This window comes from Scleropages formosus, chromosome 18 (genome assembly GCF_900964775.1).
Source record: "Scleropages formosus chromosome 18, fSclFor1.1, whole genome shotgun sequence".
In the NCBI taxonomy this organism is placed as follows: domain Eukaryota; kingdom Metazoa; phylum Chordata; class Actinopteri; order Osteoglossiformes; family Osteoglossidae; genus Scleropages; species Scleropages formosus.
Window position 1 is genome coordinate 2,696,658 of NC_041823.1, and position 13,245 is coordinate 2,709,902.

The window sequence follows — 13,245 nt, forward strand, 5'->3', positions numbered from 1 at the left end:
TATATGGACGCTCCACGGCCTGTACGTGCACCGCTCTACTCTCGGTTTGTGTGGCGATTCAGGAATCCAGAGACCCTGAGATTCCAAAGCAGGAAGGGGAACCGCCGCTGCACCCTCGAGGAGGCAGACGCGCTTCGGCAGACTCCAACCTGTGGGAACGGCTCAGATCGCAAACCATGCAAAGTACCTGGTGCAACGGCAGTTGCTATGCAAATGAGCAGGGGTGCCTCCTCCTCATTCGCTGAATGGGTGGACAGGAAGCGCCGCTCCGCACGCCACCGAAGCCGGACGCTTCTCGGGAGGGATTCCCAGAGGGGAACCCACGATGACTCAAAGCTGCTCTTCCGAGCGGCGGCGCACGCAGGTGCGCGGCGAGGAGCGGGAGGCCGCGCCAATCATACCGCGAACCGCTGAGCAGTCAGAGCAGGATCGAACGCGTGCGGCCAACGCGCGGCGACTGCATCGCGCAAGCATCTTTTTCCATGTGTGCCGTCGCACTCTGGACAGGCAACTGCACACTCTTCCTGTAACCCACATATTCTGGGAAACTCGCTGTTCCAAAAAGTCACAAAATTTCGGTCAAATGTTGTCCTGCGCAAACACGCTCCGTGATTTCGGCTTTATCGCTTCAGTACTTTTCCTTGTTTATAGGAACAAAAACGATGCGTATTTAAAGCGAAACGATGGCTCCGCTGCCCAATGCGTAACATCCTGTTGAGCTGCTCCACTTATGAATTATGAATTCATAATCCATTTAGTGCCTCCTTTTGCCCTATTTTGAACAGGATATTTGTTGTGGAAAAGTATCATCCATCCATCCATCCATCCATCCATCCATCCATCTTCATGAACTGGTTCTCCTAGTTGGGGTCGCAGGGGTCCGGAGCCTATCCCGGATTCACTGTGTACAAGCCTGGAGGGGCACACCCTGGAGGGGACACCAGTCCATCACAGAATAGACACAGACACACACACACACTATGGGTAATTCATCATGACCAAGGAAATGTATTCCATATTTTGCGTTTTAAAAAACAGATACACGTTTATTAATCGATTACTAATTCCAGTATTACTAATACTCAGTTGACATATAAATGGGTATTTCATTCATAAGTCATAAGGTCGATCGTCTAACGCTGTGAGGCTCCTTTGACCAAAGCATCAGCTAAATAAACCATAAGAACAATAAGAAGTTGTGAAATATTTCTTTCCAAGGTCTCGGGTGCCCTCTGGTGCTCCACCTGTGAAAGAGTGGAGTTTATTGTCTCGTTCCATATTAATCCTGGGCTGAAAATTAATTTCCTTTGTTCTTGTTTTGGCCTTATGATCATGGATCTAAAACTCTAATAATATGCTCAGCATTAACAGAACATAAAGTACTTAAGCCAGGCTGGCATCTGTGGTTTTTCACATTTTTACACTGGTGCTTAATGAAACCACTAAATAGATGTCTGGGACTGAAAGTGACCACATTATAGAGTTTACTGTAGTACAGTTCCTTTTCATACTTGTGTATAACAAGATACCGCAGGGTTTCCATTCATTTCCATTTTCCCAGGTCGTTTTACTTTGAAAGATACAGTAACAGTCCATGGTAAATTTTGGGTCGACATTGTTCAGGGTGTGGTGCACAAGGCATATATGATGAATAGATGACATACATCATATCAGTAAAATATGCATTAACTAATGATGTACAATAAGTAATATGAGTAAAGTGTAGATATATAATTGTAGAACTCTATATTTTTAGGGCCAAAAGCACAGAACAGAGCACTGGCTTCCTATAGCTGCCCGGATCAAATTTAAGATCCTGGTTATGGCCTAAAAAAGCATCAACAGAACTTCTCCCAGATACCTACAGGACTTGATCATTCGCTACATCCCAACCAGACCGCTACGCTCTTCCACATCTGCCCGCTTGATGGTTCCCCGCACGAAAGGTAAAGCACGGAGGTTCTCAGTTCTGGATCCGTTTGGTGGAACGACTGCCCCCTCTCACTCAGAACTGCTGAATCTCTGATCACATTTAAAAAGGGTCTTAAAACTCACCTCTTCCAGACTCACTGTAAGCTGTAAATGTTCATGCTTCATAACTTTAAGATCATGTTCGGATAAATCTTTACACAGCTACTCCTGTAATGTAACGCAAGTGTACATCTATCTCAAAACAAAGAAAAATACTACTAGGAAGGTAATTTGGTATCCTTGATATTTTGATAAAGTTTTATGCACCTACTCGTGTGATGAACACTGGTTCATATGGTGGAAAGAAACAAGCTAACTGCACTTTAGAATCACACGTCCGCATCCAAGTGTCTCTTCCTGCTAATGTAACAAACGCATAGTACCTTCTATGAGATGTTCTTCGCTTTGGATAGAAGCGTCTTCTAAATGAATACATGTAAACTCCATACGAGAATAAAGAAATTCACGAGTATTACTAATTCATTTGTTCAGTTAACAATATTCTCCAAGGTGACCTATCATGTGAGGTTTCTACACTGAGCTACTTACTCTGTTTTATCCATTTATATACCAGGGTACTTTATCAATTCAGGGTAAATTAAGGGCATTTCAGCAGGTGTGGGATCTGAACCCAGGTCCTTCTGATTGCAAAACGACACTGTCACCTCCTGTCCCAGCAGGATGATGACAGGAAGATTGTTGACACTGAGAAAGGATGGTGAACTGCAACATATATATTTTAAAGAACACAGTCTGTCTCACTCCCTCATGGCTTCAGTGATGCACCAGCATTTTCTGACATGGTACATGTGGGAACAAGTGGAATGCAGATGAAATTTCTGGAATTATCAGGTGCTGCAGTATACTTTCATTACACACACACACACACACACACACACACACAAATATACAGTTATTCTGTGTAACTAAACAAGAAGGCAGTGACAGTAAAGCTGTCAGGAACATGTATTTCTTAGTTTTGCCTTTAAGAATATATCAGAATATTTGATTTTTAGAAAAATTTTCACTTTAGGCTGTACATAAAATGCATGACATCTTTCAGATTTGTGAAAACAATTTATTGACACTAATCAATTGCACACCAAATCATAAACTGTAAGCTGTATGCAAAATAGACCATTCTCATATTAAGGCACTAACACATTATAGCCCTCTAATAAAAAATTAAAAAAAACTATTTCAAACTTAGTACATTATTTGGCAGATAGAATAATGCGTCTTGCTTTTTAAAGAAAATACATATAAATAACAAATGCACTGGTCAAGCTGAAAGACTCTAAAATCATGGAAATGACAAGGAGGATCTCACACTGCTCAAAAAGAAGTTTAAAAAATAAATTCTCACTCCCTCTCACTCACTGTGAGCAACCTGTCCTACAGCAGGGTCACAGTGATCCGGAGCCTTTCTTTGCAAAACAAAATACAGCCCCTACAATAGAGCTCTTTGGGTCCCCAGGGCATTCACCCAGAATACTGTCTTTAGAGAGTTCAGTAAACTACTTGGTCAGGGGGAGTAAACGGCAGGTGTGCCCTACAGATCAAACTGGAACGGGGCAAAGGACCAGCGCTGTGCCTTCAGAGTGGACATTTCGTGTTGCAAGGGTCCCCAGATTTAAAAAGACTGTACACGCTAACAAGAGGGAACATGGTCAGGGCCCCGAGCATGGAGCCCAGTTGCACTACTGCGCCACACCACACGAGGGCACTGTGTCCTTCATCCCGCAAGATTACCCCGATGATCACTTTGACGTAGGACAGGGTCAGGACAAAGAGGATCCATGCTACAACCTGCGTTCAGGAAAACAAACACATATTCTCATTAATGAATTCTCTATTCTAATTGGCCATTTAAAGTTCTTTAAACAGACGCAGCCCTTCCATGTTAAGAAGGATAAAGAGGAACTTACAATGAGCACCGTTCCTGAGGTGCGGTTGACCAGAAGTGGACAAGGGCTCAAGCTCGCCATGGCCATGATGAACGCGCCAATGCCCGTGCCAGACACCGTGAGAAATGTCATCAGCAACAAGGACCTGCGGGATGGGAGGGGCCACAGGTCAATGGTGTGCATGCATGCATGTATCACACAGGGTCGTGTTTAGCGTTATCTAAAGTCCGAAGAAGATCACTTCCACTTGAAGTGCAAACAAAAGAACGAACCTTATGGGCACGAACATGGCGATGAAGCACGCCAGAGGGTTGGCTAAGGCCGCCATGGTAGCGGCCAGATGGTAAGCCTTGTTGCCGTAGGGGAGGCAGGAGTAGGACTGGACCGATGGCAGGACCGCGTTGGTAAGAGCATTGACCCAGGCCAGGACCACAAAGATAAAGACCACCTGCAGTCCACTGTAGGTTCCAGTCCCAAAGGAACTCCTGCACTCCTTCTGGTGGTGGTCCACAGGAGCGATCATGGGCTTTTCCTCCTGCTGGCTGCGGAGCCGGAGGCCCTGCTCTTCCTTGCCAACACCAGCTCCCGCGCTGAGGTAGCGACCTTCTTCGTGCTCCCGCCTCACGCCCGGGTGCCGGTTGAGGAGAAGGAAGGCGAACAAGCACACGGCCATCATGGCACTGAGGAAGATGAAGAAGGCTTCGGCTGAGAAGTTAGCGGGCTGGTAGTGGGCCTCCAGCTCGGAAGCTGCTCCTGAGCCATTCACCAGAGTCCCATTGGAGATGTGAGAGGAGTTCCTGCAGTGGACCACGCCCACACCCTGGACCAGTGCCGCCAGTGCTGGCACCAGCCCACTCAAGCCCTCACCGATGAAGTATGTGGTGAGATACTGTGGTTGAAGGCACATCATGAAGGGCAGGAAGGTAACAGACGAGGTGCAGTCCACCACCGACAGAAAGAAGGTGAGCACCAGTAGCGGCACACTGTGGGCAGAGCCTGCGATCTCCACGGTGCGCTTCCACAGAAAGGCCAGCAGGAGGCAGGCCACGCAGCCCATGCTCACGATGGCATAGATGACGGCAGGTTCATTGAGCGCTCCAGGCCGGAAGCGATGCAGCAGCGTGACGAGTAGGGGGCCGATGTTGGCCATCTGGATGAGGATGGTCAGGTAGGAAGGAAGGTACCAGCCTTCAGGGATCTCTGGGACGATAAGTGGAAGCTCTACCCACATGCCATTGATGGCTACCCACGAGCCCATGCCAAAGAGGCAGGCCAACACATGGGTGAGGAGTGACATGTTGGAGAGGCGGCGGGGCATCTTCAAGTGAAAAAGGTCTGCAAAGAAAGGAACAGAGAAAGCAGAAAATAAATGAGACCCGTCTATCCTCCAGTCCACTGGGGGCAGTAGAACTTAACAGGTCAGCAACTGCACTTGTGACCAAACAGCTCCAGGTTCAAGTAGTTTGCATCATTCACTAAAAAGTAAAACTGCATTGGTAAAAGTAATTATATAAAGAATTAAATGAAAATATTCAGTTTTGCCAAAAAAAAAAAAAAAAACCAGATGAACGAAGACTGTGGTGTCATAGTGTAAAAAATCACCTTCTTGATCCCAAACCTTCTAATACTAATATATAGCATTTAAAAAAATGTTTCAGGTCATGAATTTCAAAGTGAAATTCTCTTTTGTATGACTCAAGAATCTCTTGTTGTCTGATGCAGCATTACAAATTATATTTACCACAGTACAAGCGGGGAATTTCCAGCAGGAATCATAAAATGTCAATGTGGGAATAATATGAGTTCTGGTTACGCAATATGGGAAAATACATACAAAATTATTCTCTGGTCCTGTGTAGAAGGATAGTGAGTACAAATTGGGGAAATTCATCAGAGGACCTGAACACAACTGCATACATTTCAATACAAGTATAAAGAACAAAACACATTAATATTCAAGGAACAACCAGGAGCCACGCGGTCCAGATGGTAAAGGCACTGACCGTAAACTAGGAATCGTTGCTGCCGTTTCAGAGATGCTACATCAGAGGAAAAGGAATAAAGGTGCGTGAAAGCAGGAAGAACCGGCTTCTCGAAGAATCAGACGCCTGGGTGCTGATATCTCTCTCTCTCTCTCTCTCTCTCACAAAGACAGCCTGATCCATCTGGATCTAGTGCTCTACATCCTACCATGTGCAGCAGCCCGTGGGGTCGTCTGGACTCCTCTCCCAGCGGTCAGTGTGTTCTCATGGTTACATCAGTGTACCCCACCCCCTCTTCCCACACACACACACACACACACACGCTACACCTGACTCATTTTGAACTTGTGGGCGGGCACTTCCTCTCCTCTGCGCCAATCAGCTGTGCCGTTCTGACAACACCACGGAAACGGGAATACTGCCGCACAGCAGAGCCCTCCCACACACCACCCGCATGGTGACCTTGACACCACGGTCCCTCCCCCTCCTGCCCCCCGAAGCACAAGGCATCCCGGCCAACAAAGAACGGTTTTAACTGCTTCCCTTCAGTGGAGGCAAAGAGCAGGAAGAAGCAGCAGCTGAGCTGTCGCCAAACCAGGAACCTGCTTTTCCTGTGCTGCTCACACTCATCGTGTGGAAGTTCCACCATACAGATCTTTCACACATGATCTGCCTGTCACTTATTTTACACACGTGTAACAGCAGACACGCCAACGGGAGCCACTGCTGAGACACGGTGAAAGGGACGGGCGGGATGCGCTGAGGCTCAATTACTGTGGTAATTTCAGTGTAGTACCGCTCTCTGCTAACCTGATAATAATGGCGGTGCCCTGGGTTCTCTAAAGAATGTTATAACAGGAAATGCAAACAGATTTTAACAGAATAAACATCTAACTTAAATATCTCAAACTCTGTAAATTAAAAAACAGTATTTCACCCTAGTTAAAGGATTGAGTTCTTTAATACAAATACTGACCCAATTACAAGCAAAAAAAAAAAACCCTTTTGACATTTTCCTCCCTATAATGTAACAAAACCGTCTTTATACACAGAATAATTCATACGTCGAGTCAAGTGGGCTTTTAATGGTCATTCCTCTATATAGCTTGTATACAGTGGAACGAAATGTTGCTTCTCCAGGACCATGGTGGTGCAGCACAGAACAGTACACAGGACTACATAAAAGTTCAAATAGACAACAGGGTGAGACGAGTACAGGACAATAAATTCACAGGACATGGGCTATAAACTGTAAACCATTTCGTAGTGTAGCAGAAATAAGTATTAAGTAGCAGCAAAAACAAGTCCCACAATATAACGTCTCACGCAGCTTTGTGAAGAGCAGGTGTGGAGTGCTGAGTCATGCTGGGTTAGCGGTTTGACTTTGCCAGGTGAGCACTGGGAGGCAGCAGTGTGTCGAGTAATCTGACTGCCTCAGGGAAGAAACTGTTGGAGTCTGCTGGTGGAGGCACGGATGCTGCCGTACCTTCTGCCAGATAGAAAGGGGGCAAAGAGTCCACGAGAGGGGTTGTCCACAATGCTGGTGGCTTTGCAGATGCAGCGGTTTTTATATGAGGTGTCGATGGTGGGTTAAGAGACCCTGATGATCTTTTCAGCTGCTCTCATAACTCACTGTAAGGTCTTGCGATCAGAGACCGCGCAGTTCCTGTACCACACGGTGAGACAGCTGGTCAGGACAGTCTCTATCGTCCCTCTCTAAAGGTGGTGAGGATGAGAGAGTTTGGTTCTCTTCAGCCTCCATAGAAAGTGGAGAGGCTGCTGGGCCTTCTTGGCTAGGCAAGGTGGTGTTGAGTCCAGGAGAGGTCCTCTGTCGTGCGCACACCAAGAAACATGAGCTTTCGATTCTCTCCACAGTTGTTCTGTTGATATGCAGCGGTGACCGGTCTACTGGGGTCCTCCCGAAGTCAACAATTATCTCTTTAGTCTTAACATTAAGAGAGAGATTGTTGTCTCTACACCATTCTGCAAGCTGCTTCACCTCATCTCTGTACGCTGACTCGTCATTGTTGCTGATGAGGCCCACAGCTGTAGTATCATCAGCAAACTTGATATGATTGCAGCTGTACTTTGCAGCGCAGGCATGAGTCAGTAGGGTAAACAGCAGTGGACTGAGCACACAGTCCTGGGGAGGGCCGGTGTTCAACGTGCTGGTACCGGAGGTGGAGTTGCCGATCCTGGCGGACCGGGGTCGACCGGTCAAAAAGTCCAAGATCCAGTTGCGGAGGGAGGTGGTCAGACCCAGCAGGCTCAGCTTAGTTATTGATATTTGAGGGAGGACTGTGTTGAATTCTGAACCGAAGCCTATGAACAGCATCCTAACATAGCAGCCGCTGCGCAACCGTGCCCTCCTCAAATCATTAACTCCTGTTCTTAGCTCTGTTGTTCCCCTCAGATTACTGAAATAAATGTAAACAAATAACATTAACAAGGCTTCACAAGTACTAAGTATTAGGAACAGTAATTACTCAGTTATACTCATGTAAACAGTCTAGAATTTTCTGAGGAACTGTTACGCTCTCTCAGAAAGGAGGGGAAAAAAAAAAACACTAGTATAATACTCCGGAGAGCTTTCACGTTATATAAAGCACCCTTGCGTTGCACGCCTGACCGACGCTTGAGCACATGGAGACCAAAAATATACCTTGCGCTATTATTTGTTGTTTAATTGTAAATACTTGTGTTTTATCGTGTTCCTCATTAGAATGCGTGTGACGTGAGAGGTGTGGGAGTGCGCATGTGTGCGAGTGCGCGCGCGCGGTCTGCTAGACTTGTCTTAGTTGTTCGAAACTTTAATTTCAGTGCTGTTGGAATTATTATCCCTAGTGTGGTTCCGAACTCCCTCAGCTCATTACAATATAATGGCCGCTTCACTCTCGAGAGCAAGGGAGGGGAAGAAACGCGGTTTACCTCGTCTGCTCTCCACGCAGGAAAATTCCGGATCGTCCATGGCGCATGCGCGTTTCAGGAGCGTAGAGACAATCTGACTCGATTCGAAACGAGTACAAAACGGAAACTTATCTTTACAAAGTTTCCAAACAGCATACACTGCCTGTCCTTAGGTAATGATATTGTCAGTGAAAAAGGTGATATGCATCTTGAAAAAAAGTATATTTGTTTAATTGTTTATTAACCCATGATGAAGGGTTAAAACACTTTGTTTTTGAAAGTAGTGTAGAAAACTGGTAGCTGATTTTAGGGTCATTACCAGTTTGAGTCGCTGATGTAGCTTCGTGGTGTTACTTGATTGTTTATTTATTCATTCATTGTTTTGAGGGTTTAAATAAAGTTTCACGGGTTTAACACAGTTTGTTTGAAGCTGAGGGGGTGCGGTGGCGCAGTGGGTTGGACCACAGTCCTGCTCTCCGGTGGGTCTGGGATTCGAGTCCCGCTTGGGGTGCCTTGCGACGGTCCCGTCCTGGGTGTGTCCCCTCCCCCTCCGGCCTTACGCCCTGTGTTACCGGGTTGGCTCCGGTTCCCCGTGACCCTGTATGGGACAAGCGGTTCTGAAAGTGTGTGTGTGTGTGTGTGTTTGAAGCTGTGCCAACACGTGCTAGAAAAGGTAGAACCTATATTGATGTTGTCAGGCTCGTATTTATTGCAAGATGATTGGGTTTTGGTTCGAGGGGGAACCAATTAGAGACGGGCGAGGCGACAGACCCCCGAATGAGCGCGGGGATCGGCATGTTTTTCTGGTTGTTTCTAAGCAACCGGAAAAGGAAATAGCATTTTATTTTGGTAGGTTAGGACAGGTAGTGTTCTGTTTGGAGAGTTTGTTTCCGTTTTGTATTCGTGTGACTGCTCACGTAATAGGGAATGTTGGTAAGGAAATGAGACGCGGGAAAAAAAAAAAAAAAAAAAAAGGGGGGGACAAATAGTTCGCAGTAAACCGTTTGCGTCGGACGCCGGGGAAGTTTCGAGAGTGTTGCCGCGCCTTATTATGATGACTTGTGTGTGAGTTTGGAAATAAAAAGGCAACGCAAACCGATTGGAGAGATCCAGCTATTCGGAGTTCTCCCGTTGGGAGAAAAGTCGTGCCAGTGTTTTGTACGGATCTCCTGCGGTTGATCGGTTCTTGGGGGAGAAAACATTTCTCCCACATATTAGTGTATCCAAAAGCACTTTCTTAATTTTTTTAAATATCAACCTACAATTACAAATGTCACATAAATATTGTTAAAAAATGTAAAGTACACACACACACACATTTTCAGAGCCACTTGTCCCATACCGGGTCGCGGGGAACCGGAGCCTACCCAGCAACACAGGGCGTAAGGCCGGAGGGGGAGGGGACACACCCAGGACGGGACGCCAGTCCATCGCAAGGCACCCCAAGCGGGACTCGAACCCCAGACCCACCGGAGAGCAGGACTGTGGTCCAACCCACTGCAAATGTAAAGTATAAATAATAAAAATGTTTTAAATTACGGTGTCGAGATATGTGTTTTTCGTTATCGTTACTTTTGCTCAAGTATCACAGAGGCAAAAACATTTAAAAAAAAAAATGTTAAAGGGCCTAATTTGATATTTGCAAAATTTTTGCGAATTCATCACGGCGTCGCCACTCTGAGCATAAACGTCAATGATGCTCATCATCGAAACAGACAACATTCTCATCTGGTTCATTTTAACGGTCAGGAGACTGAGGCCACAGGTTCGAGAAGGCCTGTATAACTTCATTACTTGAGCTCCACACCGGGTTCCCCCTCTGGGCGTGTGAGAAAACATCTCCAGTGCCATGTTCAATAACACCTCGAAATATTAGAAAAGATTCCTAAAACAATACATTTATTCATTTATCTCACACTTTTCCAAAACGACTTAATCCTGTTAATCTACTTTCAATTATTTACCATTTATACATCTGGGTAATTTTACTGGAGCAATTTGGGGTGAGTACCTTCTTCATGGTTACTACAGCTGGACAGGGGATTCAAACCTGCGGTCTTCTGGGTCTAAAGGCAGCAGCTCTAACCACTGCACTACTAGCTGTGCCATGAGAGAAAAAAACCCATTTCAATAAAATAGTGAGAGCAGTGAGCTGCAAAAAAAGGAAAAATCCTCTTTAGTTGGGTTTTTTAATGGATTTACTCAGTTATACTATGTTATACTATGTAAATTTTGCCCTGCTTCATTTAACTTGGTGTGCTGGGTGTGTAACAGTTAATCACGGCTGGATACTCAAAGCAGGTGCTATAGTTATTATTATTATTCATTTATCTGGAATTTTTCTCCAAGGCAACTGACAGTGTGACATTTGTTGCCTTGGAGACTGAAGAAACTGGGTTTGAATCCCAAATCCTGCTGTAGGACCTCTGATCAAGCCACTTACACTGATTTACCCATTTATGCAGCAAGGTAATTTTTACTTTATCAGTTCAGGGTAAGTACCTTGATTAAGGGTCCTACAGCAGGAGTTGGGATTCAAACCCAGTTCCTTCAGTCTCCAAGGCAACAAATTCCAAGCAACAAAATCCTTCAAACTGTTATGTGTTTGAAAGAAAATGAAGGAAACTGTACATTAGAAAATGGTGAAAGGACACACAGCCTTCGAGACCCCTTAACAACAAAGAGCAATACAGTAATACAGTAAAATACAGTAAAACAGAGTATAATCTATATACAGTGGCCTTTCATTTCAGCATGGAAACAAGAGAGAAAAAATAAATACCGCATAGATAAACAAACACCCATAACAGTATGATGGCATGTTAAAAGTAACATTCTTATGATCGTCACCATAAGTAGATAATAGATGATACATACAGTATACTGTATATTAAAATTGAACAGCATTATAGATATAGCTCAGGCATTGGCAACATAGTCAGTGTATAAACATGCATGTACTGCACACGGTTTGTTGGCGTCCCTGTCCCTGTGTGCCGGACTGGTCGCGTACATATTACTGCCTTTCAGCTACAGGGTTCAATGGACCTTGTGGAGAATAAAACTGATTATTGATTGCTGATTATAGGAATGGTCAATCTGTTTTCCTTGTCTGAGACAAAATATGGAGAACTGAAGCAGAAGTGGAAAATGAAGCAGAAAATGTACAAGAGTGTCAGTAAGAGAGATTTAGCACGGGATTCTGTCGAGAGTCCCGAGCGTGAATCCCGCCGTGTCGGACAGCGGGGGCCTTCGAGCCCCAGTACTCACGTGCTCCGGGGGTCCAGCTGGGAAGCAGGTCCGTGTCGTCGGGGAGGCGCTCGGGACCACGGGGGGGGCCGCGATTTGGCTGCAGGACGGGCGAGCGGCGCGGGTTTGGACAGGGCCTGTGGTGTGAGGGGCGCTTCTCCCGTTGGGGCCGCAGTCCCAGACCCCGACGGGCTCCTCTCATTGGTCCACTGGAGGTGTTTTCATTTCAAGGGATTTAATCTGAGCTGCCAGGGTCACACTGGAATGTTTCTCAAATATGCTGTGATGAGGTGCACCAGTGTAAGAGGTGTATTAGTTTTAAATGTTCCAGTTTATTCCATTAAAAGGGAAATTATGATTTTCTTTTTTTTTTTTTTTTGTAAATGGAAACAATTGCACGGGCATCGCAAACCTTCGGAAAGACAGAAATGGTTCTTCAGTGTGACAGGATCCAGCATCAGGATGTTATGTCTACAAGACTTGATGATAATAAGTGAACAAACAAGTCATCTCTTTAGTCAAAATAAGAAGCCAAATGTCCTTGCAGATGCAGACGGAAACCTGTCCTGGCTGTAGTTCATCCGAAGATGAGATGGTTAAGGTCAGTCCCGTTCCTATAAAACACTCCCAGTACCCGAAAATGTGTTTCTACCCAGTGGAATAAATAAATATATAAAAATAAACATAAAGTACTGGGTGAAAGTATGTGAAGCCATCGTGTCCCATAGTTTTACCACAAAATGCATATTTAATGAGAATCAGTGTTTCTCATGTGACACAATGTGTGTGTGGTGATCAATTCCATATGTTGCTTTAGAGGAAATCGCGTGCGTAGTAGAAACACACAAGTAGTGCAGGTGTAAAAATAAGTGAAGCCCAAGTCGAACTGGTTACACCGAGTAGGTAAGTAGAGTCAGGGGTGTAAATCATAGTCATTTATTCATTTGATGTTTATTTTAATATTTTTAATATTTGCATTTTATAAGTGCGTTTTAATGTTTCATATAAGAATAATGACTGTCCCTATGGGGTTCACATACTTTCAAGCTGAGCTGTATTCTTGTTTAAATGCAAATGAACTTGGGTGTCAAAGACAGTGATGAATTCATTAAAAATGTAACCTATGACAAATATGGAACTCTCACATCTGATTTTTTTTTTTTTTCTAAAAAGCTTATGAGTTCATTTATGTACTTAGTTTCTATACTGACACCTCAACTATAAGCTCA

The 13,245-nt window shown here is 45.0% G+C and overlaps 1 protein-coding gene across 3 annotated transcripts; it reads right to left on the reverse strand.

Moving 5' to 3' along the window:
• Positions 1-3,172: 3,172 nt before the first annotated feature.
• Positions 3,173-8,858, reverse strand: LOC108940600 (riboflavin transporter 2-like). 3 transcript variants are annotated; one of them, XM_018762854.1, is made up of 4 exons: positions 8,789-8,858; positions 4,151-5,213; positions 3,900-4,023; positions 3,173-3,780 (listed from the first exon to the last, which is right to left on the reverse strand). In XM_018762854.1, the coding sequence occupies exons 1-4, from the start codon at positions 8,826-8,828 to the stop codon at positions 3,568-3,570; spliced, it is 1,440 nt and encodes a 479-aa protein (XP_018618370.1). In that variant the 5' UTR covers positions 8,829-8,858; the 3' UTR covers positions 3,173-3,567. The 3 variants fall into 3 exon arrangements, with proteins under 3 accessions (XP_018618370.1, XP_018618372.1, XP_018618371.1); XM_018762856.2 differs by lacking the exon at positions 8,789-8,858 and adding an exon at positions 6,069-6,183; XM_018762855.2 differs by lacking the exon at positions 8,789-8,858 and adding an exon at positions 5,882-6,183.
• Positions 8,859-13,245: the final 4,387 nt, after the last annotated feature.